Source organism: Sciurus vulgaris (assembly GCF_902686455.1).
Source record: "Sciurus vulgaris genome assembly, chromosome: 4".
Lineage (NCBI taxonomy): Eukaryota > Metazoa > Chordata > Mammalia > Rodentia > Sciuridae > Sciurus > Sciurus vulgaris.
The window spans coordinates 14,551,854-14,578,139 of NC_136464.1; the positions used below are offsets into that span (position 1 = coordinate 14,551,854).

Genomic DNA, 26,286 nt, shown 5'->3' on the forward strand with positions numbered 1-26,286 from the left:
CTTTACATTTGCTCTGCTGTCGGGTCAGGGTTGAAATCATTGGTCCATGGACTCCACGGAGCTGCATAGAGTGAGAGGTAGCACCTTGGAGTACACAGAACCTCAGGCTGACTGGGGTTTTATTCTCTCCCTGATCATCACTTGATCCTAAATATATGAAGTTAAAATTAGAAAAGGCAAATCATATTATAACCATCAAACCAAAGAATCTCGACCTTTGGAGTTTCCTTGGGTATTTCATCTCACAAATGGAGAAATTAAGGCCCACAGAGGGAAACTGATTTAACAGAGACACCCAGGTGATTGGACCACTTAAACCCCATATCCCCTGATTCCTAATCCATCAATTCAGGGGCAAGGGTCGGCCCTTTGCATAGCATGTGTTGGGGTCTGGGCCTCTGGTTTTGATGAATGTTATCCCTCTCATGCCCAAGAAAATAAGAAAGAAGACGTAGTCGGATGCCATCCCAGCCAGAGAGGCTTCGAACGCTGGTGGAGAAAGCAATCTGTAACCTGCAAAGTAAAGACACGGCTGGGTGGAGCTTTGAAATGAAAAGCTGGTGTAATGGCATCCTCCATAAGCCTTTGCGGGCCCACGCTGGAGAGCACGTTAGCTGAGCAGACCCACTCCCAGACGCCCTGCCCCCCGAAAACGCATTTCTAGTAAACAGCCTTCATTCTGAGAACATTCCCATTCAGACAGCATCCCAGACATTCTACCAAGTTAAAGAATGAATAACAGCAGATGGAGGGAGAGATTAGAGGTGGAGGGGAGGGGGCGCGGCGTCGTAACGCCGAGCTCTAAAATGAACTATGGAGAGGACAGCCCTGAAAGTTATGGCAAAGCTGTTCCCAAGCCCTCCCACGCAGGCGACAGGGCACTGTGCCCAGATCCTAAAGCACAGGCGCGCCCCTGCTCCTCTGGGCGAGGGGAGCTGGGGGTGGGATCTTTGCTGGCATACCTCGAACCTTTCTCCCCACTCACCCTTCTGCCCTCCAGTCCTGCAGTAGGACTTTTGTGCAGTGGGGGATCCATTTCAGAGATGCAGGGGAGCAATCATCTTGCCAGGTGGAGACTCCACGCTCGTGTATGTGTCCTGTGATTTCAGGAGTATTTATTTTGAACTTGAAGGCAGCAGGACTGCAGCACTCGGAAGAGGTGGAGGTGGGTCTGTGAGGGAGTAAGAAGGAAGGTGAAAGGGAGGGAGGGACTGAGAATTATTTTTCATATGCTGTGTATAACTGCATGATGTTTTTAAAAAGAGTCACGGTAAGGTATACCTGATCCTACTTTGCCCAAGATTTTTTTTACTTTTTTTAAAAATTTGTTCTAATTAGTTCTACATGACAGTAGAATGCATTTTAACACATTGTACACAAATGGAGCACAACTTCTTCCTCTGGCTGTATGTGGTGCAGAGTCACACCAGTTGTGTAATCATACATGTATATAGGGTAATAATGTCCGTCTCATTCCACCGTCCTTCCTACCCCCCTACCCCCTCACCTCACTCCCCTCTGCACAATCCAAAGTTCTTTCATTCTTCCCTACCCCACCCCCATTATGGATCAGCATCTGTTTATCAAAGAAAACATTCTGCCTTTGGGTTTTGGGGTTTGACCTATTTTGCTTAGCATGATATTCTCCAGTTCCATCCATTTACCTGCAAATGCCATAATTTCATTCTTCTTTAAGACTGAGTAATAGTCCACTGTGTTATATACCACATTTTCTTTATCCACTCATCTGTTGAAGGGTATCTAGGTTGGTTCCATAGTTTAACTTTTGTGAATTGAGCTGCTGTAAACATTGATGTGGCTGAGTCACTGTAGTATGCTGATTTTAAGCCCTTTGGGTATAAACTGAGGAATGGGTTAGCTGGATCAAATAATGGTTCCATTTCAAGTTTTCTGAGGAATCTCCATACTGCTTTCCAGAGTGGTTGCATCAACAACCACCACATAGTCCCACCAGCAAAGTATGAGTGTACCTTTTCCCCACATTCTCACCAACACTATTATTGCTTGTATTCTTGATAATTGCTGTTCTGACTGCAGTGAGATAAAATTGTAGAGTGGATTTGATTTGCATTTTGCTAGAGATGATGAACATTTTTTCATGTATTTGTTGATTGTATATCTTCTTTTGTGAAGTGTCTGCTCAGTTCCTTAGCCCATTTATTGATTGGGTTGTTTTTTTCGTGTTAAGTTTTTTTAGTTCTTTATATATCCTAAAGATTGGTGCTCTATATGAGGTGCATGTGGTAAAGGTTTTCTCCCATTCTGTAGGCTCTCCCTTCATGTTATTGATCATTTCCTTTGCTGAGAAGAAGCTTTTTAGTTTGAATCCATCCCATTTATTGATTCTCGATTTTACTTCTTGTGCCTTATGAGTCTTGTTAAGGAAGTCAGGTCCTAAGCCAACATGATGAAGATTTGGGCCTACTTTTTCTCCTATTAGGCATAGGGTCTCTGTTCTAGTACCTAAGTTTTTGATCCACTTTGAGCTGATTTTTTTTGCAGGGTGAGAGATAGAGGTTTAATTTCAATATGAACATTTACAAACATACAGAAAAGTGGAAAATATTTTATAGTTAGCATATCCCTAGCACCTAGATTCTACCATTAACATTTGAATGTAGTTGCTTTATGAAGGGTCCCTCTATCCATCCCTTAAATTTTTAAAAATGCAGATCTTAGTAGTCTCTCTTAAATGCATATATATATATATATATATATATATATATATATATCCAGTGTTCAATGTTTGTCTAGTTCTTTTTTGTTGCTGAGGTGATGTTTACATATTCACAGCCTTCAGGGTCCCGTTCTCTGAGTTTTGACCTAAGCTGCTAAACCCACGCCCCTGTGAAGACATAGAGCATTGCCAGCACCTCAGAAAGTTTCTTCTTACTTCCCAGCCAGTCCCCACTCCCATTCTCCAGTAGCAACCACTCTTGATTATTTTATATAATAAATTAGTTTCACTTATCCCAGTACTTCATGTACACAGAATCTAATACCATTTGTGAAAAATAATTTCCCACTTAGTAAGGTCATCAAAAGTCCAATGACTCTATATTCAATGTGGGTATATTTGTGAGTTCTGTCTTATGTTCCATTGTTTAATTTGCTTATGCCTATGCTATACCACACTCTTGGTAACTGTAGCTTTATAGCAAATCGGTGTAAGTCCTTCAGCCTTGTTATCTTATTCATATTGCTTTAGCTATCCTGTATTTTTTGCATTTCCATGTAAATTTTAGAATCTGCTTGTCCATTCCAAAATGCTAGGATTTGGACATAATTGACATCTTAATAATATTGAGTCTTCTGATCCATGAACATGGTATACACTTCTTTAATTTTTACCAGCTGTGCTTTTTTATTTTTTAAAATCAGTGTAGGGGTCTTGCACATGCTTTGTTGAATTCATTCCTAAGTACTTTTATTTGATACTATTGTAAAAATGAAGTTACATGTAAAAATTTCTTGACTTTTTTTTTTTTGCATCTAACATATGGAAGTGATTGATTCAATCATTTCACAGTGTCATATATAGATATCACAATATCACATTGCATCCCATAATATATGCAATTGTTAATTTGTCAAAAAATAAAAATTTAAAAATCAAACATTTAAAAAAGTACAGTTTATTTTTGTACATTAAATTTGTATCCTTTACTTATTGTAGATTTTTAGTATTTTTCTAAGTCACCTACAAATAGATTTTGGAGAGGTACCAAGGATTGAACTCAGGTACATTCAACTACTGAGCCACACCCCCAGCCCTTTTTTCTTCTTCTTTGTATTCTATTCAGAGACAAGGTCTCACTGAGTTGCTTAGTGCCTTACTGTTGCTCAGGCTAGCTTTGAACTCAAGATCCTCCTCAGCCTCCTGAGCCACTGGGATTACAGGTGTGTGCCACTGAGCCTGATGAGTCACCTGCAAATAGAGATGTCTTCCTTTCCAACTTCTATACTTTTTATTTCTTTCCATTGATTTATTGCAAAGGCTAGAAGCTCCAGTATGACTCAAAGGGGTAAAAGTGGGTATTCTTGGTTCCTGATCTTAGGGAGTGACAGTCAAAATTTTGCCATGAGATGTGATTCTAGATAAGTTTTTCATAGTTGCACTTTATCAGGTTGGAGAGACTCTTGTCTCTTAGTTTGCTGAACATATTTAATGAAGAATGAGTATTAAAACTTTTTGGATGCTTTTTCTTTATTTAAACAATCATATGGTTTTCTCTTGTATTCTGTTATTGTGATAAATTACATTAATTTTAAAATATTAAACCAAACTTGCATTCTTGGGCTATGAACCATTGGTTCATGATACCTTATCCTCTTAACATATTGCTAAATACAGTTTACCAAAATTCAGGGAAGAGTTTTACATCCATGTTTGCCAGCAGTCTTCATCTGTTATTTTCTCCTTTCCTCTTTTTTGCCTCTTGTTTCTGGGTGGTTCTGATCTCATACATCAAGTTGAGAAGGGTCATGAGAATGTTTTGTGTGAATGCTTTGAATCAGAAACAAAAATGTTGTCATGCATTGACCTGTGATCTGGACATGAATAATTGGTTTTGTCCTACCGAATGTGCCAGGTTATACATTCTGGAATTTGTCACAGGCTCTGAAACAGTGGTACTGAGAGGTGCTCTGACAAGGCTTGTATAGTGATGGAAACAGAATCAGTAGAAAGTGAGACTAAGTCACAGCCACTGCTAAATGAAGTTAGCTTTGAGCAATTGGTTTAGACATAAAATAACTTACCCTGCTTCCACTTTGTACAAAGCTTTTCCTTTAAAATATTACTTTTCTTTTTTGATAACATCAAGAGGAAAAACTTAATAGCTTATACAGTTTTAACAACTTTAAAAAGGCAACTAACATTATTACACCAAAGAAGATATACACTAGACCAATTTTTTTCAAGCTTGTGTGTTATTATATGGACTACTTCCAGAGAAAAAGAAATTTCCTGGATGTGATGTGCTGACTTTTATTATTTTTATTGCAATATTATATAAAATGGATAAACATAAAAAGCCTTATTCTTTGTTGGTACATAACTATAAAGGCAATACATTTAAATTAAGTATAAACAAAACTTTGAAAAAAGTGAAATGCAAGCTAATAACATTAATTTTGTATGAGGGATGATAGTGTTTACTGCAACTCAGTTGGTGTCTGTGATCAGAATGTAGCACTGGGTGTTCCAGTTTGGCAGGCTTGTGTTGCTGGGTGCCACAGGATGACATCATTCTGCCACTTTTCTCCACTTGTGTGAACTGCTTGTTCATGTATCACTGGCTGGCTACGTTGCCTACCTATTATTAATCCACTTCTGTGCCTCCATTTTTTTTTTTTTTACTTTCAGTGAAAGATTATAGAGTTCCATTCATTGCACACCAATGCGGAAGTAAATGCAGGTATCATTGCACACCAATGCAGAAGTAAATGCAGGTAGTTAAATGATACACGTACCTAGATTCAGCTTAAGGGTCTGATCCAGATGATCCAGAGTATGCGTTATTAATTTCTTTTAGATTATCATAAAAATGCATAACTTAGAAATCTAGAAAATGGTAGACCTTCAAGAATGTAAATCCTTGTCTTTGGGCCCAGTAGCACAGCATTAGAAGTCTAAAAGGGGAAGGCTGGAAGCGCGGCCAAGGCCTGGAGGCCCTGGTGTCTGTGGAAAGGAACATGGTGGCTTCCCTCCTCTAGTCCGAGGAGTCTTGCGTTTGGGGTCGGAGCAAGCCTGGAAGAGCGTGATGGAGGGACAGCTCCAGGTGGCTTGTTAACCCGGCAGGGCTGCCTGTGTAGCTGCTCAGCCCCTGAGCCACACACCCCAGAAAGGCTGCGTCTCTTGTTTATTATCTTCCACATTAAATTTTCTGTATGCAGATGTCAGAAACATGAACCTGTGACACAAAATAAAACACGGTTCGTGGTGCCCCAGTAGAAGGTGTGGTCTCAGAGTTTTTGGGTATTCTTAAAGCAAGGCCCGGCGATACGGCGAGCAAGGCTTTTCCTTTCCCTGAAATGTTGAAATTACTTTGTGTGCCCTGAAATTTTTTTAATTAAAATTTTTGTGTGCGAAATCATAATGAGAACTTTTAACATGCAATCCGCCCTCTTGAAAAAATTTTAAGTCCACAGTACAGTATTGATAACTGATTACAGGAAGGAGGTTGAAGGCATATTCCTAGAACTTATTAGTGTGCCCAGCTATAACTTTATTCTCTCTGAGTGGCAACTCCCCACCCATCCCCCCCCCAGCCAGCATTTTCCCACTCTCTGCTCCTGTAGGTTTGAGAATTTTAGATTCCTCTTGGCGTGGAGTCATGCAGTATCTGTCCTTCTCTGACTGGTTTATTGCACTTGGTGTCATGTCCTCAAGGTTCGTTCCTGTTGTTCTGGATTGCAGGATTTCCTACCTTTTTAAGGTAGAATAACATTCCGTGTGCCCTTTAGATGTGCAGAGAATGCAATGCCCTGTCTTTCAGTCCCCCACAACCCTCCTGGACGCTCTTCTCTCTTGTAATTTTCCAAATGCCCTCAACAACAGGTTGGAAGGGAGTCACAGAATTCACACAGGGGCTGAGGGCGGAGCAGGGACTTGCTGGGGTGTCTAATCTCATAGTTATGCATAACTTATCTGCCACCTTCCTGTCCTCTCCAGAGGGTCACTGGTACACCTACTTATCAGTCTTCCACCTTACCTTTTGACTCTGTCAAGTTTTTCCATCACTTCCTTCTCCCTGCAGAGCACCCCTATGTAGGAACCAGCTCGAGCCCCCTTTTCCATTTATTTGTAACTTTACCCATTGGGTGGGGTGTTGGCTAGCATGCCCAGCCACCCAGTGGACACAGGTCCCGGATGCTCTTGTCCAGGCTGTAGGGGAACAGCCCCACAGTGGATGGCACTGGTTTCTCTGGCAGCAGGAGCAGAGAGGGCTTGAGTGGAAGGCAGCATATGTTTTGTGAGATTCCTACAAACCCATGCTTTGAAGCCCATTGAAATTCAATCCAAAATTCCTAGCTGAATTCTCCTAATTGGAAACTTCAGTACTCATAGAACTGACTTTTTGTATGTGGCAAGTTAAGTGGTAATTGAAGTTTGCAAATTTTTATGTGATTTATTCTGGTTTTCTTCCAGTGGCCTGTGAGCTGAAACTTAAATGCAGCTTCATTGTAGTTGCTTCTTCCTGTTTAGAGAGGCTGGCATAATATTTTGTCTTCTGGGCTCAAATAACCATGTAATTACTCTGTAATCATATAGTAATTAGCATGTACTATATGCATTTATTACATAATTATATTCCTGAAGGATTGCATGGCAATTATACTTGCATTCAGCATATCATTTATATACTGTATCATGAACAAGTATATAATTTGTTGCTGTTTTCTTTGATCCTAATTTCAGTTTACAGAGCAGGAGCTGGAAACATTCTCCTGTTGCCTTGTTTGCTCCCAGCCAGGCAGGTGCCTGAGTTCCTTTGGCCTCACTCCATAGCGCCTACTTATTTTCACATCTAGGGGAATACCAGGGGCTTGTGTGTCGCTGTACACTCCCATTGTTCGCACCCCGAACACTTTCTCCTTGCCATGAAGTCATTAAGTTATTAGCTCCAAAATCTGTTGAGTTCTAGAGCTGCCAGCCCGGCCAGGTGAATGTCAAGATCTCAGTGCAAACAGGGATCTTGCCACACCGCCATCTCACTGCTTCTCTCTGCCTTGCAGTGGAACACATTCCCAAGGGGAACAACTGCCTGGACGCAGCCAAGGCCTGCAACCTGGATGACACCTGCAAGAAGTATCGGAGCGCCTACATCACCCCGTGCACCACCAGCATGTCCAACGAGGTCTGCAACCGCCGCAAATGCCACAAGGCCCTGCGGCAGTTCTTTGACAAGGTCCCGGCCAAGCACAGCTATGGCATGCTGTTCTGCTCCTGCCGGGACATCGCCTGCACAGAGCGGCGGCGACAGACCATCGTGCCCGTGTGCTCCTATGAGGAGCGGGACAAGCCCAACTGCCTGAATTTGCAGGACTCCTGCAAGACGAATTACATCTGTAGGTAAGAGCTCCAGTGGCGGGTGGTAACCGAGTTGCAGGGGGCCTTGGTGGCCTGCCCAGCTGTCAGGCTTCCGTTTTCTGTGCTGCTCCCAAGGCAGAGAGCGAGGCATGGACTGTGCCTCTGAAGCGATCAGTGGGAGAGGGACTTCCCTTTCTAAAATGCATTTCCTCCCAGTTGTTCATCCTGTCACCCTGGGGACAGTTCCATCTTTGGGAGTTGCTGAGAGGTTCTGGAATCAGGAAAATAGCACTGCGTGTCCTGAGCACCTCTCTGATGGGGAGGGGATCACCTGGTTGAGGTGAGCTTGCAGGCAGGTGGCCACTCCTCAAGTCTTCAGGGGCCGTCAGAGCTCAAGAAAGTCAAGGGAGGATTTGACTGGAAGTACGGAGGCTCTTGATCTTCAGGGGCAGAAAACTGGAAGACAGTTCAGAGGGAGTGAGCTGAGCCACGTCCAATCTGGGGAGGACAGTTTTGAGAATATCTGTTCTGGATCTTTCTGCGGCTACAAAGAGTGGGTACCTTCCTGCCTAGCTCTTCTTCCACCTTAGCCTCCATCTAAGTGCTTTTGAGAACATTTGCTTCCTTTTCCTTCTTGACCATTTATTAATTGATTCTAATGTTTGGAGGAGTCCAGAATACACTCTCCATATAAAAAGAGAAAAAGCTATATAGAGTTGGTAGAGTGAAAAGAGAAAGTACCCCTCTCTCTGCTCCCACTCAGCCCCAGCCCTCAGGCAACCACGGTTGACAATTTGATGTATGTCCTTCCAGAACATAGGACTGAGTTCAGTTGCTGATCAAAGCAAGTAGACTTTGATAAGCAGAGATTGAGTCTTTGCAGACTGGGGCTGTGCTGCTGCCTCATTCAGAAGAGCGAGCTGGATCCTGAGCTGGAGATGCAGCTGGGCCAGCTTATTGGATAACACCCACACATTGTCCCCAAGGTAGAATCTAGAAGCCTTCTGTGCCATCTCTGACAAAGTCCTGTGTGCTCAATAAGCTTTAGACAGGTGGGCAAGTAGGCGAGAGTACAACTAGGTGCTTATTTTCAATTCCCCATTTCTGAAGGGCAGAGAGAGGGAAAGAAGGTCTGATATGTTGAGAACTCTGGTCAACTGAGTTTCTGATCAACATGTTTTATTCCAGTAGAATGGGATCCCATTCCTTCTTTAAACCAGAAAGGAAAATGAAGTCCTCATTATTTTTCTCCTGCTCTCATAGTGAAGATCTGGGAGTAATATCCCTCTCCTTTGTGTTTCTGTATACCTGGAAGGAGGTGACCCGCTGTATGAGGAGGGACTCAGATGACCAAGTGCAACATGAGCAGTTTGCATGCTGAGAGGAGCCAGGTGTTCCTGAAGTACAGCTCCAAAGACACTTCCTCATTTCCAAGCCCTGCTCAGGGACTCTGAGCTGTGAGCTAGGAGCAGGATGGTTGCTGGATAGATCCTGAGGACAAGGACAGGCTTCCATGAGCCCAGAACGTGGGAAGCCCATCAGCCAGGGAGCTAAAGAACCCTCAGCTGAAGGAGAACCCAGCTGAGGAGCAGGACAGGGAGACTGACAGCTTGGTTCAAGGAGCAGGGATGGGAAGGAGCAGATGATCTGAAGACTCTTCCTCTGAAGATCCCCAGAGCTGACAGCCAAATTCCTGGGTCTCATTAGCCTTTGAGCAGAAGGGATTCCCCTTCTACGAACAGGGCTGGATTTCTAGAGCATTACTCCCCTTAAAGCCAGACGGCTTCTCCCTAAGATGTTATCCTGTCCACTTCTGGGCCAGAGCCAGGAGGCATGGGCTTTTGGTCCTACCTGGAGAAGGGAAGCTGTACAGGGCAGAAATGGAGCAACAGATAAGCCCCCATCCATTTAGCAAGGACGAGGAGGTGGAAGAGGTGGTGGAGCCTTCTTTCATCACAGGTTTAGCTTACACATGAGGTCCAGAGAAAGTTCATGACTCTTCTACATAGGCCAGAAGCCCAACCTGACCAGTCAGTTTGCATTTCCTGGCCCACATTCCTATACAGAGACTCCTTGGAGGCTTGATAGGAATTCATTAAATCAGATTGCTGTTCCACTAAGCTGTAATGGTCTCCGAGGGCTCTTGGGGGAGGGGTAGCAGAAAGAACCTACAGAAAACAGGGTATTTGGGCTGCTATCTGGGGGTTCAGACTGACCTGGGAGAAGAATGGTTTTCTGAAACTTAGAGACACCCCCAATATCAGGGAATAGACTCAGCCGGTAGAGCAGAAATTCATAATAGGCACAAGACCACCTGTGTCTAATAATGACTGTGCCTGGTCCTACGAAGGTCAGAATGGAATGGACAGCAGTCACTGAGCAGTGGGGTGGAGGCTTCCTGGATGGAGGCTGTACCTGGGGCCGTCACATTTCTGGCTCGGGGTAGAGCTCAAAGACAACTTGAGAATCCAGAGCTGGCTCCCTGGGAGCCCCACTGAGTGAGATTTGTCTCTGTGTGATTGATGGGCTTTATGTCCCATCTTGAGTCTTTCCTGGGAAGGTGAGTCAGGGCCTTCCCCTGGTGATGCCTGTTGTTAAGTTACTTAGCTCATGTTTTCTTTCCAGATCCTGAACTTATTACTCATGATCACCCTGCCCCTGTCTGAGGTGGTAAATGTAATTTGAGCTGCTAGGTTGGTTAGCAGCATTTTCTTTCATCAGATTTTATTAATCTTGTCTTTAACTTTATGCCTTTCCTTTCATACCTTCTCAATCCATCTCGGAGAGGCTGTTGTACAACTACCCAGAGCAGCAGCTCTGGGAAGAAATCACAGTGCCTGGAACCCCACCTCAGGGCCCTGATGACTTCAGGCCTCATTTGAATACCCCAATGGGAAAGATGGCAAGGGGGAAAATTGCTTCCTAAACACCACACTCTTGGAAGGCTCCACTTGCAAATGCTCCCTTTCCATCTTAACTTCAGAGCCTATCAAAGAGCTGCTGCAGCTCATTAAAACTTCCGCTTTCAGGTTTCCTTCCCCAGGGTCCCAGGGTACCTCTGCATAGAACCTGTCGCTCTTCTGCCTTGTGCCTTCAAACAGCCAAGACGCAACTTGAGCTTTTCCTTTTGACTTTGCTTTCCTTTTCCCTTCTGGGGAAGCTGACAGGTTCCTTTCCTCTTGGGGTGGCTAGGAAAGCGCGACTTGGCTGTTTAGGCCTCCGAGCTTGTCAATAGCAAAGCGAGCACAGAGGTGTTATGAGAGAGCTGGGGTGAAATTCAAAGCCTCACGTCCTCCCCTGGAGCGCAGGGTCTCCCCCGCCAGTTTGCCTCTTGTTCCTTTCCTTACTGCCTGGAAGGATGTCAGTACTGAGTTTGGCCTAAAGGAAACATATCCCTTTATTCCCGATGCAAGTTGTTTTATATACATGATGAAACCTTACCTCCTTCCTCCCAACCAAACGCTGACATCCGAATAAGCTCAGCACTTGAGTACTGACTTGGGATGCCACAAATTTGCTCCTGTCTCTAATTTTTTTCTGATTAATTACTCAAGTGCCTCAGCTATTCCTCATTATCAAGAGGTCCCCTTGAGCATGACACTCCTGTTTTTCTCTAAGAATCACAGAGGTACACTCCAACCTCATTCTCCTCCTGATGACAAAGCAAGAGGGAGCCTGAGGCTACTGAGCAGACCGCCTGCCTTGTGGCTTTAGCTGCTCCCCCACAGCCCAGAGCATCATTGGTGTCTTGGTCATCCTGCACGTGTAGCAGAGGTGCTCCGTCCTTGGACACCAGTGTAACAAATCTTGGTGCATGCTCAGCTATGCAGCCATTCTCCCCAAAGCATGACATTTTGCCCTGGGGAGGGTCCTGAGGGGTTCCCTGCAGAGCCAGCCAGCTCTCCAGCTTGAGCAGTAGCAGTCTCTCCCAGTCCTGGCAGCGTGTGCGTTCAGGAGCACTGGTCAAGGATATTTCATTCCTCCTAGAAAGACACTGATAATGCTGAATCTCACAAGGAAGGGGTCAGGGGCTTTATGCCCTGTGTCCCCAAGACTTTCATGGCCTTCTGGAGAATCACCACTTCCTCCAGGTCCTCAGCTTTGTATACTCCCACAGTCTCCAAAGGTGGTGATTTTGATAAACTCACCAAGTATGCAGTTCTTTCTTTCCCTGGGTACTCAAGATCCTATAATTATATCCTGGAAGCCTTGAGGGATTTTTAGCAGAACCAAGAAGGCGTCCCTTGGTATGGATCTGGAATAAAAACATGCAATTTCTGATCTTCCCTAAACAACACCACATTTGCCAGACTAAGGATAGCCCTGTTATATATGTTATATATATGATCCTGTTATATACATTGTGGTTACTTTATCAATGGCAGCCATTGGGGATGCATGTCACGAAACCATGCAACGTATTTCTGCTCCAGTGACTTACTCAGTCTGATAGTGTTAGTGTGCCTGTAGCACGTGAGAAATGTGTTTCATGTGCCTGTAATCAGACCCCTTTTGCACAGTAAACTGTGAATCTTAGAAATCAAGGACATCCTCCACTTCTTGGGCTTCAATTCCCGAGTCAAAAAGTGGCGTCTTCATCACTCTATCAGGGCTTGTCTTGACACGTGGCAAGCACAGGAGAAAATGGCTCGGAGGATAATTAATGCCTAAAACTAGATGGGTAGATTAATGTGGCACTTAATTTTATTTTACGCTGATTCATTCACAAATGGAAATCAGCAATTAGACAATGCAAACTTTTGAACCATGGAAAGAAAGGTTCGGGAATATGAGAAAATACAAGTAAAACATTTTCCAGTTCATTTGAGCAGTTTTCATTTCAAATGATTACATGGCTGTCTTCAGCAATGCATTCCAAGTGCTGAATGGCTTGTTCTTAACATGCCCCGTGGGTGGGACCTGCTTCCCACCCTGTCTCCGCACCGGAGACTGTGAGGACGCACCTCGGGTGTGTGCAGCAGATTCAAGACTTGAGAGACAAGCAGGGCTGTCCTCTGACATTGACTGTCACCTTGTCATCTTTGACTCCATCAGGTGACAGAACACTGGGTCTCCTAGGTGTCTCCCACCCGTGCCCACAATGTGCAGCTCTCGGCCCGCTCAGGAGTCGGAGCTCCATCAGCTCTGCTGGCTGGCTAACTCGAGCTATGAGTCAGGCTCCAGCCAGCTAGGACCTGCTCCACCTTGTCACCTTGTATCTCTCCTTATCTTTCCTTTGGCAGAAGTCCATGCAAAGCCATTTGTCTGTTCCTGCTGGAGCTTGTCACTAAAAATGCTTGAGCAGATTTACTCCGGGTTCTCCTCTCTCCAGCCGCCCCTCCCAGTGCCTGCCAGGCTCAGGGGCTCTGCCTCTCTCTCCCCGCCTTCCTCCACTGACCCCATCCTCCCAGAGTCACTTTTGCCACTCTTGGCCTGGAGACAGTAAGAATCAAGGACCCCCCTTTTTTACATTTTCACATTGTATCGATTGCTGGATCCATGTGGACAGATGGAGTCTTGGCACCAGAATTTCTTGTCCTGTTTTTGAGTATGAAAGTGAATGGAGAAAGAATGGAATTGAACTGGGTCTTCCCAGGGAGCCCAAACAGAGAACCCATATTTCGTGGAGGAGAAGGTGTCCTAGTGGACAGTCTCAGGAGCAGTATTCCAGTCAGGCCTTGGAGGCTGAGAAGCAGGGAAACGGAAGCAGGACGGAAGCTGTTTTGAAGGGATCCAAGGGTGGGGTGGAAGTAAGTGTGGGGGATTGTTCAGGAACAGGAGAGCGAAAACTCAGTGTGATACAAAAGCAAGACACTGGGTCCTCCACTGTCATGTTCGTGTGTTGGATTTTATCCATTAAAGGTCTAAAGCACATCAGAGGATGGCAGTTGGGAGCAGTGGTGGAGACTGAAGGCCAGTTGGGAGACTCTTGGGGTAGATTAGAGGACAGATTAAAAGGGCCAGAGAGAACAGAAGAATTTGGGAAATTTGATAGATGCCATGAAAGGTATTTACTAAATATTTACTGAAAGAATAAATGCCTCTCAGATGAGACAATACATGGGGAAATGCTCTTAGAATCAGCCACACTAAGGTGTCATTGAAGGTGTATAGTGATATTTATTCCACAGGGACAGTGGGTGAGAAGAGAAGTAGGCCAGATCCTGAACATTGGAGACACTGGGTTTATGGTGAGTGTTAGAAGAGGTCAAAGAGAGGTACGAAAGTTGGAGAACTAAACAAAGATCTTGGAAAAGCCAAGGGAGAACAGAATCTTTGGAAGAAAAGAACAGTAGTTATTGGTGTCAATTATTAAGGGAAGAAGTTAGAGGAGCACTGGATTTAACACATAGTCTATCTTTCCACCTATTTAGCCATCCTTCCATTCATCCATCCATCCATCTATCCATCCATCCATCCATCTCTCCATCTCTCCATCCATCCATCCATCCATCCATCCATCCATCCATCCATCCATCCTATACTTTATGTACCAGGAATAAGGACCTGGTATCTCACCAGCAGTGCAGAGAAGAAGTCAGGCACACAGACAGTCACTACCACAGGGTATTGGGGTCTATGACCAAGTGTTTTGGGAGAACAGAGGTGAGAACCACCAACTCATCTGGCTGTCAGCAAGGCTTCCTGGAGAGGCCACCATTTGAGCTGGACTGAAGGACGAATGGTGTAGAAGAGTGCAGCCATGGTGGTCATGGGAGAAAAGCCCAGAAACAAGATGAGGAAAGCATGGGGGGCAAGAAAACAACAAGCCATCACATGGTACTGAGGATGAACACCACTGGGCTCTCTGGCTCACTAATGTGATCCCTAATCTGCCAGCCACCCTGTAAGACCATGGTAGGTGGAGTGGCCAGTCCAGGAACATCCAGCTTCCCCACAGAGGACTTGGAATTCAACCAGGCTTGCTAACTCTGAAACCTGGCTTCTGTCACTAGTTCCAAATGATAGTCTTTTATGACAAGAATACAATGTTCTTACAGTGTTCACCTTACTACCAGGTGTTCCAGACAGCCAGAATGATAACCCTGGCCTGCTCGAGTCCAGACACTCTTTATGGCTCAGTAAGTAAGACAGCATCAGTTTCAAAGATCGTTTTCACAGAGAGTCAGAACATAATGTCCATCACAGCCTCTTAGCATCATTTAAAAAACAGAAAAGCTACCCAGGTAATACATGCTCATTAAGTTCTGACTTTATCTAATTTCCTCTTGAGCACTCGTTGCTTATTACAGAGTGGGTGCTGTGTGACAGCTTGCTGATTTTGAAAGAGTTGTTTCTACAAATAGGAAAAAAGCATCCTCCCAGACCGCACTGGTTTTTAAATTATTATCATTAAGTTGCTATTCACCCCAGGCATGCTTACTACCCTGTTTGTGACAGCAAGGGTCTTAGAGGTGTCCCAGGCCTTCAGGCTGCCCCAGTTTGCTCTTCATTCCTCTGCTGCGCAGTCATTTGAGTTCACAAACCTCAACCTTCACCTCCCAAAGGCAGAGGACTTCAGAGACTTGGCCGTGTATCTCACAGCATAGATGAATTCTTTGCTGTCACAAAGTGACACCAGCTGTAAATAATCCATGCTTATGTCGCATGAGGGGTCATCCGGGAGTCTTGTCTTCCTACCTTCTCCCTGCCCCGGGGCCGTTTCATTCATCATCTGGAAACCTTCCATTTTGTGGGTTTCCTCTCAGAACAGTGATGGAAACTGGTGTGGCAGGGGCACGACCTTGGGGTCACGCCTGGAAGTGGTGAAAAGGTGGCTGGGGGGAGCGCGAAGGGGGCCTCTGGATCCCTGGACTTCAGACCACCTTGTCTAAGACTGGGCCCTGAGAGGCCCTGATCCCCTCTACTGTTCTGCACAGCTCATTCCTCTTCAGAGACCCTTGCCCTCTGCCCACTGGCGGACTAGCAGCCACAGGTGGGGTAGGCCAGCTTCCTGCCCCTTGAGCCCAGTCCCAAGCCGAACCAGGCAGATTTCATGCTCTTTTCTCCCTGCTAATTCCAAGGGAAAAGAATTCTTCCATTTTGTGCAACTCTCATTTCAAGACTGTTTCACCACTGAGCAAGGAATGAGGTGCAAGAGAATGAGAGAGAAGCCCCTGGCATTCCCAAGGGTGCCTTCATCCAGACCAGCCGGCTGCAGGGTCTGGATGACCAGCGTGCTGACCAGTGTGCCGCCTCATAGGCTGAGTCGTTCTGGCCCCCACAGCAGACAGTATTTCCTTTTCTGGTCATGCACAGTTTACAGTTGACATAACACCCACAGCCTGTGACTTAGAACAGTCTCATTTTTTTGTATCTGAAAATTTGCCCATCAGGAACCCATGACCACCATGGAGGGGAATGTGTCCTTTTTAATTAGCACCTGTTGACTTGAGGAGGACCCCATGGAGGGCTGGGCTGAGCAGTGTGAAGCCCAGATCCCCAAATTACCTGTCTAGGGTGTAGGCTGTTCACGACCAGTAGTCCTGGTCCTGGAAGCCTGCCTGAACCCTTCTTAGTGCAACTAGGAGCTGGGAGTGGGGAGTCATCTTTAACCCCACTGCTCCCCTCCCAGGCCAGTGTGGGCCTGGGCCTCACAGGCAGGCTTGGGTTCTCCCCGGCTCTCCCCTCCGCCCCGTGTCACCTCAAGTTAGGTACCTGCAGGCACATCAGCTTTTACATTTCTATGGGCATTTCCAACTCAGTGAATGGGAAATTGCTCTGTAATTTCCAAAGGCAATTAATTATGCAGAAAATTTTTGCATCCGAGAAAAACAAGAATTCACCAGTGTGAAAAGCCCCACACAATGCTGGAGTCTTGGGAATTTTTTTTACTCCCCTTCCCCAGTTGCTGGCAGTGTAAGCGTCTGCGAGTGAGGCAGACCTGCCTACATCGCGTGGTTCTGGCATGAGTGCGGGGGGAGGCCTGTTTCCCTCTGTGAATGGAAGCAACGGCTCCATCTTTCCCGCACTGCTGTGAGGATTAAATGAAGCAAGTGCATCAGTGGGTGCCTAACACCGAAGACAGAAAATGCTCAGAAAATGTGGACTTCTTTCTCCTCCACTTTTCCCACAGATTTTTTTCAACTAGTCAAAGACAGATTTGAGATTCCAAATGTATCCCCCAGTGGCAGACAGACCTTTAAACTAGGATGTGGGTGCAGCTTCTTATTGCTTTACACTCTAACACACCCACAGCCATAGGCAGCGTGTGCCATGCCTACACGGTTTCCTGAGGCCATGTTGTGAAGCTCCAGACATCTCCCTCCTTCCAGCCTTGGCACCACTGGGGGAAATTTGAGGGTGGAGGTGGGGCAGACAAAGTCCAGGGGCGTTTGGAGCATGTGTCATCTCAAGAACACTTCTGTCCAGAATAGACAATAATTGACATACAGGGATACACAGTAAGATGTGAGCCGAGCTGGCCACGAGACTTCTGGGCACAGAGTGCTGAGAGCCACCATTGTTGAGAATGAATAGGCAGTGGGGAGACCCTGGCAGCCTCCTGGGCACGTGCTGCCTCAGTGATCTGGAGTAACTGTGAATAAGGGGGCTGTGTGAGGGGCTGTGTCTGAGTCAGTGATGTGAGGGATCCAGCAAAGGGCAGTCACTGACTAGTGTGACTGAATCCGAACCTCCCTCCCCCTGGATGGTTCTGTGCTGTGAATCATCCCATCATCCCATTAGGAAGCAAGCCACAACCGGGGGCAGAGTGGCTTGTTGAACAGGACTCAGGAGCTCAGAATCTGCAGAGCCAGGGACATGATTGCAGGAATGTGTGGATGACGGTAGTGGTGGTGAGGGTGACGATGAGCGACATTTATTTGACATTTATTGCATGCCAGGCATTGTGTGGAGTGAGCTCTTTACAACACCCTGGGAGTGGGAGCTATCCTTACCCTCCCCATTGCGCAGCTCGGGGGTTGAGATCTTGAGCAACTTTCCCGTCACCCAAGTGGTACAGCTGGGACTTGGGCCCAGGGTGGCTGGTGGGCTGCAGGATCTTAAACACTGCTGCTCACTTCTGTGCAAGGTGTGCCTTGTAAACCACCCACAGGACTGCCAGACACACCCAGGATGGGTGGAATTGGATCCTGGAGGTGACTTTGTACTCTTTATTGATTCATTTCCAACCAAGATGTATGAGTATGGGGCCTTTGGATCTTGTCAGGATGACACGTTCAAGTACCCCTCTGTAAATATATTTCATTTCTCATTAAAACAGCAATTTTCAAACTTCTTAGTTTTTGAACTTCTTTACACTCCTGAAAATCACTAAGGATCCCAAAGGGTTTTGTTTATATGGGTTAAAAAATCTATTGATATTTGCTATATTGGATCAAAGCTGAAGAAATGTTTGCATATCTATTACTTCATTTAAAAATAACTTCAAGAAAGCCCATTATGTGTTAATATAAACAACAGAACCTATTTTTCTTAGAAATCACTTTATTTTCCTAAAAAAATTAGGGGAAAACATGGCATAGTTTTGTACCTTTACGCATCTTGTGTCTGCTGGAAGGCAGCTGGGTTCTTTTATCTGGGTTCAGTCTGTCGAGTTTTCCACATTGTGTGGCTTCTGGAAAGGTTCCATGGTGCTCTTGTGGGAGAATGAGAGTGGGCCAGGTGAGCGTACTTCGTATGACCAGGGAAGCAGTTCTCAGTAGCCCCTAATGGCTCCCTGAGACCTCCTTTGAGAACAACTTCAATCTTCTTAGAAGGGTATCTGGGGGTCTTCTTAGAAGAGGAAATTCCCTCTCTCCAAGAACGCTTACTCCAGCAAAAGATCTGGATATGGTCCTATGGTCCTAGAAACCTTTTCTGTGGAATTAAGACACAAGCATGTGGGAAAACACCTCCTCTGTGTCATAAATTCAGGCTGAAACGCACTTATGGTTCCATTGCGTCTGCGTTTCGCTGGTCATCCTGCCTGCTCTTGTGACGTTGCTGGTAGTGGGCTCATTCAGTTGTTCAGCAGGACCAGTGCCAGGTGCTGCAGGAGGCCCGAAGGTCAGAGGTGAGTGAGGCACCTTCACCACGAGGGCACAAGCTTGGACAGTTGTTGGTACTGTCAGAACAGCTGCAGGGGAGTGGGCTCAGGGCCCTCTCACAAGTGCCATTGCTTTAGTGAGGTGGTTCCCCTGCTTTAGTCCGTGTTGGGATCAGTTTCTGATGTATGAGGTCCAGATTGGGGCCTGAGAGTTCTCACTGGCCTTACTGCTGCTGCTGCTGCTGGTCTGGGGTCCACACTTGGAGAGCCACTGCCTTGGGAAATGCTGGCCAGGTACCCTCGGGCTGGTGGCCTTACCCTGTTCTTAAAGGGGTCTGTGAAGCAGAGCTTGAGAAGGAACAGGCACAAGATCAGTGTTGCTGGGCACTGAGGCTGGGAGGGAACATGGGAGAGGGTGGCATGTGCTTTGGCTGGGATGTGGGTCAGGCCAGGTGGCAGTGGGGGACAGAAAGGACATTGCAGCACAGATAGTCCAAATTGCAGGCACGGCTAGCACTTGGGAAGTCTCTATGCTGTACTAAGGTGGGACTCTGGAAGGCTGTGGGAACCCACCGTGAAGGGCTCTGATGTCCAGCGCGTAGCTCCTCACTCACAGGACCTGAAAATGTGGTAACCACACATCTATTTAGCTGCTGCCTAAGCTCCACTCTCCATCCAGACCTTGCCCTCATTGTACTTGAGAAGACAGTCCTCTGTCCACAGGCTGACCTTGGCCTGAGGTTGGAATTCTTTGTCAGAGTTGTGCCTGAAAATGCAAAGCAAAATAGAGCATCCGAGGACAGTTGCTGGAGAAGAATCCTCCTTCCCAAACGACCTTTAGAGCAGTCTTCGGCCTGAGCTATTCAAATGAGGAAAGCTGACATGTTTTACTCTGCTCTTGTCAGTTTTTCCATGTGGAAGCATCTTTAAGTTGTCAGGAGGGAACACGGGCCACTCCCCACAGGCCACTCCCCAGTACTCCTGGTGCAGAGAAAACAGGAAGGGGTGTGTTCTGGGTGTACAAGAGGTGCCACCAAATATTCCCTGTCCGTGGGATTCTGTTTCCAACCCTTTTAGGATAGGACCCTTCCAAGGGAGCCAGGCTCAGTGTTTTGACCATATGGGACCCAGAGGATGTGGACCAGTGCACCTCCAGGACCCAGCTGGTGTCTTGCCCTTTGCCACGTCTTCCTCCCTGGCTGAGGAGCTCACCTGATGCTTCTGCACTTCCCCTTTCTTGGAGGGAGGAGCAGCCCCTGCTCCAGACTGCCTCCCAGGGCATGGTTAGAGACATGGCTGGCAGGGAAAGACCCTGGAGAGTAGGGACAGCATCATCTATGCCAGTGCTTAGTTGAGCACTGAAGTTGGTACCCAACATTTAGCTATGGGCTTTAGTCCTGGGCACTGCCCTGTGGGTGGGGCTGCCTCGAACACCTGCCTTGTATATATGGAGATAAAAGGATGCAAGCGGATGAAGCATAGGAGCCAGGCTGGTGGGATTTAATCTGACCTCAGACCTCTTGCCCTTTTCCAGGATCCTTTGCACCTACCCACTGTGGGAGGCCCCCAAAAGGTGGTTCCAACCAGATCAGCTCATGCAGTTAAGGAAGGCTGTGGGCTGGGGATCTACTGGTTTCTTTCTGAGGGTTTGGGGAGCCCCACTTCCCCATGTGGGCAGACTTTGGTTCCCCCACCTTGACTTCCATGCCACCTGAAACTGACTGTGTGCACAGCCTGGGAAGGGGACTGTTTAGAGAGACAGGGCCTGGGCCCTGTCTGCACAGGTCTGCACAGCTGTGTCTGGGCATGGCACTTGAGCCCTACTGAACAGTAACAGCAGATATTATATTTTTATGTTTTTAAACTGCAAGCACTATTACACCAAAAGAATGCTCACTAATTCTGTCATTACACTTTATTGGGTCTAGTAAAGATCACTTATATCCACCTAAATCAGATTTGGGTTTTGCGAACACACAATTCACATCAAAATGAAGGTGGGAGACCAAGAACTGCAATGAAAATATCCAATGTTAATTCTTCTTTCAGTGCCGTGGGGTGAGCATAAGCTGCAGAGTCTGTGGACCTCTCTTCCATATCTGGCGCTAACTCAGCCCTAGCTGCTGGTGCACCTGACTGGCCTCAGTGTCCTCACCTGTGGAATAGGGTTAACCTGTCTAGGAAGGTCACTGTGGTTAAATGACTGGAGTCTCTGCAGTAACATGCTCTGTGACAGGTGCTAAGTCAGTGGAGTTGTAAGTAGTGTCTGGAACAATTAGACTTGGGCTACTGTTTCTTCATCAGCACCTGTTAAGTTGTCAAAGCTATAAAACCAAGTTATGTGTGCTAAAACTTGACCTATAAGCAATCAGCACTGTGGTGTATGAAACTCAGACACTCTCTCTCATTCTTTCATTCAACAGATCTTTACTGAGCATTTACTTTGTGCCAGGCATAATCTCTCATGGTGTGGACAACACTATCAACAAAATGAAGACATAAAATAGTGATGGAGAGGAGGTGTGGGCAGCCAGGCGGAAGTTGTCACTGCTTAGGGCTCAGAGCCAGCAAGGCTTGGTGGGAGGGCTGGGGGACCCTGGAGGTCTCTATGAATGGATCAGGATAAACCTTGGGATCACCAGGTGAGGCACAGAAGTTGAGGGACCAGTTTCTATCAAATGGCTTGTATGAACTGTGGAAATCAGCTCCTTTGTCCTTGAAGGGGAAAAGAGGGGGAAATGTAGTTTTAAATGCAGTTGTGAAAGTTTTAGGTGAAATGTAGAAAATGGGGCTGGGAGGTGGGGTGCTGTTGACAAGAGATGCTAAAGATAAGAATGGATTCCTAAGAAGAGTTGTGATTTTTGTGGAAAGGGGGAGTTATCATCCTATGGCAAGGGAGTGATTTATTCTTTCGATGTACGACGCCACAATTCCCTGCCTCCTGAGCAGTAGTGATATTCTCTACACCCTATCTAGGAAGGAAGATATCAGGGACTAGTTGTTTGCTAAGCTCAAAGTCTCTGTTGACTTTAAAACAACTTGCCTAGAAGAAAAATGGCCTAGTGTATATTTACTGTTGAATATAATTTTCCTTAGGAAGTTTGCAAGTCCATTAAAGATTAATAGGGGATCTTATTTTCGTATGTTTCTGTGTAAAGTTTGCTTGTGGAAGGGTAGGCATTAGCCATTCAGATGGGCGTTCACTGCCCGCTTCCCACCCTTCCCCAGCACCTAGAAACTAGGCATTTTTAATGTAGGACAAGTGAATTAGCATTCTGCCGAGCAGACCTGGGGCCCTGGCTCCACAAAGCTATTTAGTGCTTGTCTTTTGGGGGCAGGGCAAAGAGAGGGGTTTTGCAAATTATTAAAGTCAAGAGAGCCTGTGCAATTTTAATTTTTCATCTTCTGGGAACCCCAGAGAATCGAAGTTTGGCTAAAAGAAGCAGCATTCGGGATAACTTCTGGTTTCCTGATTTTTGCTGAAGCTAATTAGAGTTCAGTTTCTCTGACTGTAAACATCAAGATGCTAAATTGCCACTTCCACACTTCTTAGAGTGATCAGCACTCCTTTTAATAACACAGGCCTAGGGCCTCGGTCCCCAGACCAGTAGAGGGCAGCATATCAGAACCACGTGTTTCCTGGGCAGTGGTCCCATAGGCCTAAGAAAAGCATCGCTCTATTGAGGAGGCTGAGGACTTACAGGAGAACTCTCCTTGGTCTTAGTGGACTCCTGGTACTAATCGTGACTTTACTGAGCACATGAACACGTGGATCAGTGGCCTCAGAACAAAGCATTTCAAAAGTCATTCGCAGGTGAGTTCTAGAAGAAATACCAGTGTGGTCATCGGAACCCTAGCACTTTATAGAGGTCCCAAGTTCAGTGTGAAGCCTCTGGGCTGAGAAAGAAGACACCAGCACACATGAGGTTCAGTCCTCACGTAGGGACCAGGAACTGTTGTAAATTGTTACTGATGCCAGAGCCAGGTGAACCTAACCCTTCTGGTAACATTTGAGGGACTTTCTGTCATTCAGCTTAGTAAATTAAGCTTCAGAAAAATTAAAATACTTGCCCAAAATATCATAGTCAGTGAGTGGTTAATTGAAATTTAAGTCCTAGTCCGTTTTCAAATTCTGTATTCAAAACCCCTACTGGATACTGCTGTTTAGTAGTAGCTTGATTTTCTATTCCTGCTGTTAACAAATTACCACAAATGGTGGCTTTAAACAACATGGATTTATTCTTTACAGATCTGTAGGTCTGCCGGTTCACCTCGGGTCCCACTGGGCTGAAACCAAGGTGTCGGTAGGGGTGAGTTCCTCTGGAGCCCCGGGGAGAATCCATTTCCTTTCCTCTGCCCTGCTTCTCAGCTTGCGCCTCTTCCTCCTCCTCAAACCCAGCAAGGGTTTGACTCTTCCACGTGGTGCCACTCTGACTTCCTTATCTGCCTCTCTCTTCCACTTGGAAGGATCCTTATGATCATATTGTCTGCCTACATGACCCAGAATAATCCCCCTACCCCCAAATCGATACTCTCAATCATACCTGCAGAGTCCCTTTAGGCAGGTATAGTAACTATCTCAGGTTCCAGGGATTGCAGTGTAGACATCTTCAGGGGCCACAGCTGCCCCAAAGGCAGGTATGTGTCCTGCCACAGGTCATTTTTCCTGTCTGCCTCTATATTGTTTTTATTTTTCGGGGATGTCATGAACTGCGGAAGGAGTTATTTAACCTCCACTCCCCAGTAAATGCTAGAAAGCCCAGAGCCACATCTAGCCAGAAGCTGTTTGCATTTGGGTACCTCTGTCTTCTCTTCGCGTAGCCCCTGTTCCCTCAGTAGCATTGACACTGAGTCTGTTGACTGTAGCTACATCTGAATGTACCTCAAAATCCTTCCAGAAGGAAGGGTGGGTGACCTGTGCTGCCTAGGCTTCCTGACCAGTTGACATGGAGCGTTTCAGAGTTCCAGGACCAGATGAGGCAACTTCTGAAATCCCCCCCTGAGGATGGCGGGGCCTGCCCAATTCTCTGTGAAGTGAATTCACACCTTGGCCTGGAGTTTTAAGGTGTGGCTCTCTTGGTGAAAGATGGGTTGAACATCTTGATGTCTGTTTCTTTCTCGTGGCCAAATGTCACAAAGGAGATTTATAAATTTTGTGAGGAGTTTGCGAGGAATGGGTCCTGGGGATTGAACTCAGGGGCACTCGACCACTAAGCCACATCACCAGTCCTATTTTGTATTTTATTTAGAGACAGGATCTCACTGAGTTGCTTAGCACCTCACTTTTGCTGAGGCTGGCTTTGAACTCCCGATCCTCCTATCTCAGCCTCCTGAGTCGCTGAGATTATAGGCATGCGCCATCACGCCCAGCTACAGTTTTTTCCTGCAGAAACATCAAAGGCTTATTGGATAAGATTTACTCTTAAGGAATTCTAACGTATTTGTCACCTGCAGTCATCCCAGCAGACCACTGTTGTATAGCTGAGAGCTTTATGATTGTTTCATCATCCAGAAAATTTTCAATTTCTTCACTTAAAAACAAGTACTGCCAAAGCTAGATTTTCTGCATTAATGGACATGGCGTGGCCTGGGTAATCAAACAGCTTTATTTGCCTTGGGGATGGAGTATAGGGTTTTCCGTGATCTCTCTGTGTTCCCATTGCTCTTCACAATTTGCTTATACTGCAACCATTAGTTCGTGCTTTGGGAGAAATTGGCTGAGGGTGGTAGAGCAGGAGTCCCAGCTGAAGGGCAGTTCTGGGGCATCTGATCAGAGGATGCTGAAAGCCCCTTGGAAGTCAGACTATTCCCTTGCCAACACCAGGGATTGCCTTTCAAATTTGCCAGGTGAGAGTCGCTGTCAAGGCCTGTTAACTGCATGGTTAACGTTGACTGATGGCTGTCAGTGTTCATGCAAGGTGGCTTCGGCAGGGATGCTGAGATTGATCAGGTGATGACTGGACCTCCCTCGGGGCTGCTGCAGGTGGGTAATAAGAAAGGCTCAGGAAACATGGCCTCTGCCGCTGCTTTCGCTGAGCGCTCAACCTGGAGAGGTGCCCAAAGCAGGATGCGTGCCCCAGCACTCGGCATGAACCCCTGCATTGCCTGAGCTCAGTAGGTGAGGCTTTGTCAGAGCTCATGGGGTCGGGCCCAGAGCACATGTGACCCCCCTGCCAGGCAGACTACAAGGAGAACCTTGCAGCCAGCAGCTGCCAAGGAGCCAGAGGAGCAGCAATATCGGATGTCCCCAAGGTTTTGCTATATGCTCTGGAGAATCCCAAATACCAGGATGATCTTAGCAGAGATTTGGAGGAACAGGTGCCGATCTCAATCTCTGCTTGGCCACAGGGGCCTTCCTGTCCCCAGAAGCAAAAGTGTTAGGACAGTCTTGGAGGCTTCTTGGACTTTGAAGTGCTCTTTCCCAACAACATGTGGTCGTGGCCCGACCAAGTCACCACTTAGTGCATCAATCTTCCTGGCTGTAAAAATTCTACCATGAGTGGAAACCCAGGAACACGAGACATGTGGAGCTGTGTGCATCTGCACTTGGAGCATGTGGGTCTGCCCCAGGGCCTTTGCTCCCGAGCAGACACGCTGCTTGCTCCTCTCCCACATTCTCTCCCTTGAGGGGCAGACCAGGGCTCAGCCCCTGAGCTCCACCGCCTCCTCTCTGGCGGACGCTCGGCCTCTGCTCCAGGAAGCCAAAATGTACTGCACAAAGCGGGGAACAGCAAGGCAGAATAACACCCCCTGTGAAATATATTTAATATAGGCTCTGATTCCCGAAAGATGCTTTCCAGATGTGTGCTCCAGTCGGTGGCTGGAGAATAAGGGCTAAGGTAATTTTCTAAAAACAGAAAGAGGAAAAATCTGTTTTGTGTCACTGTACCAGACAATTACCATTCCAGCATTCTAGCTTCACAGTCCCCATTCTAATATTAGCAGCATGTTTTTCAAGTTGTTTTTATTCTGCATAAGATATTAGAAGTATTAACCAACTCACTGATATTTCATCATTTATTAAAAAAATGTCTTTTTTCTCTACACCCCTGGGGAAACGTAGCTTTTCTTAAAATGCCTTTATTTTATGAGTTCCTATGACTGTGAGGTTTTTAAGTAACACGGCAGGATTCCTGGCTTTGGACTTCTCAAGTTCATGTTGGTCACAGTTGATGCCTTTGGTAACACAGATGTGGCCTGGTCTACAAATGGACAATAAGGGCTGCAGAAAGACAGACAG

The 26,286-nt window shown here is 46.3% G+C and overlaps 1 protein-coding gene across 3 annotated transcripts in view; it reads left to right on the forward strand.

Moving 5' to 3' along the window:
- The window catches only part of GFRA1 (GDNF family receptor alpha 1), a 191,336-nt gene that overhangs the window by 123,322 nt on the left and 41,728 nt on the right, over nucleotides 1-26,286 (forward strand). For all 3 annotated transcript variants that reach the window (XM_079136641.1, XM_079136643.1, XM_079136642.1), the window contains one exon: nucleotides 7,762-8,098. In XM_079136641.1, coding sequence (XP_078992767.1) covers nucleotides 7,762-8,098 — 337 coding nt within the window. The remainder of the gene's footprint in view (nucleotides 1-7,761; nucleotides 8,099-26,286) is intronic.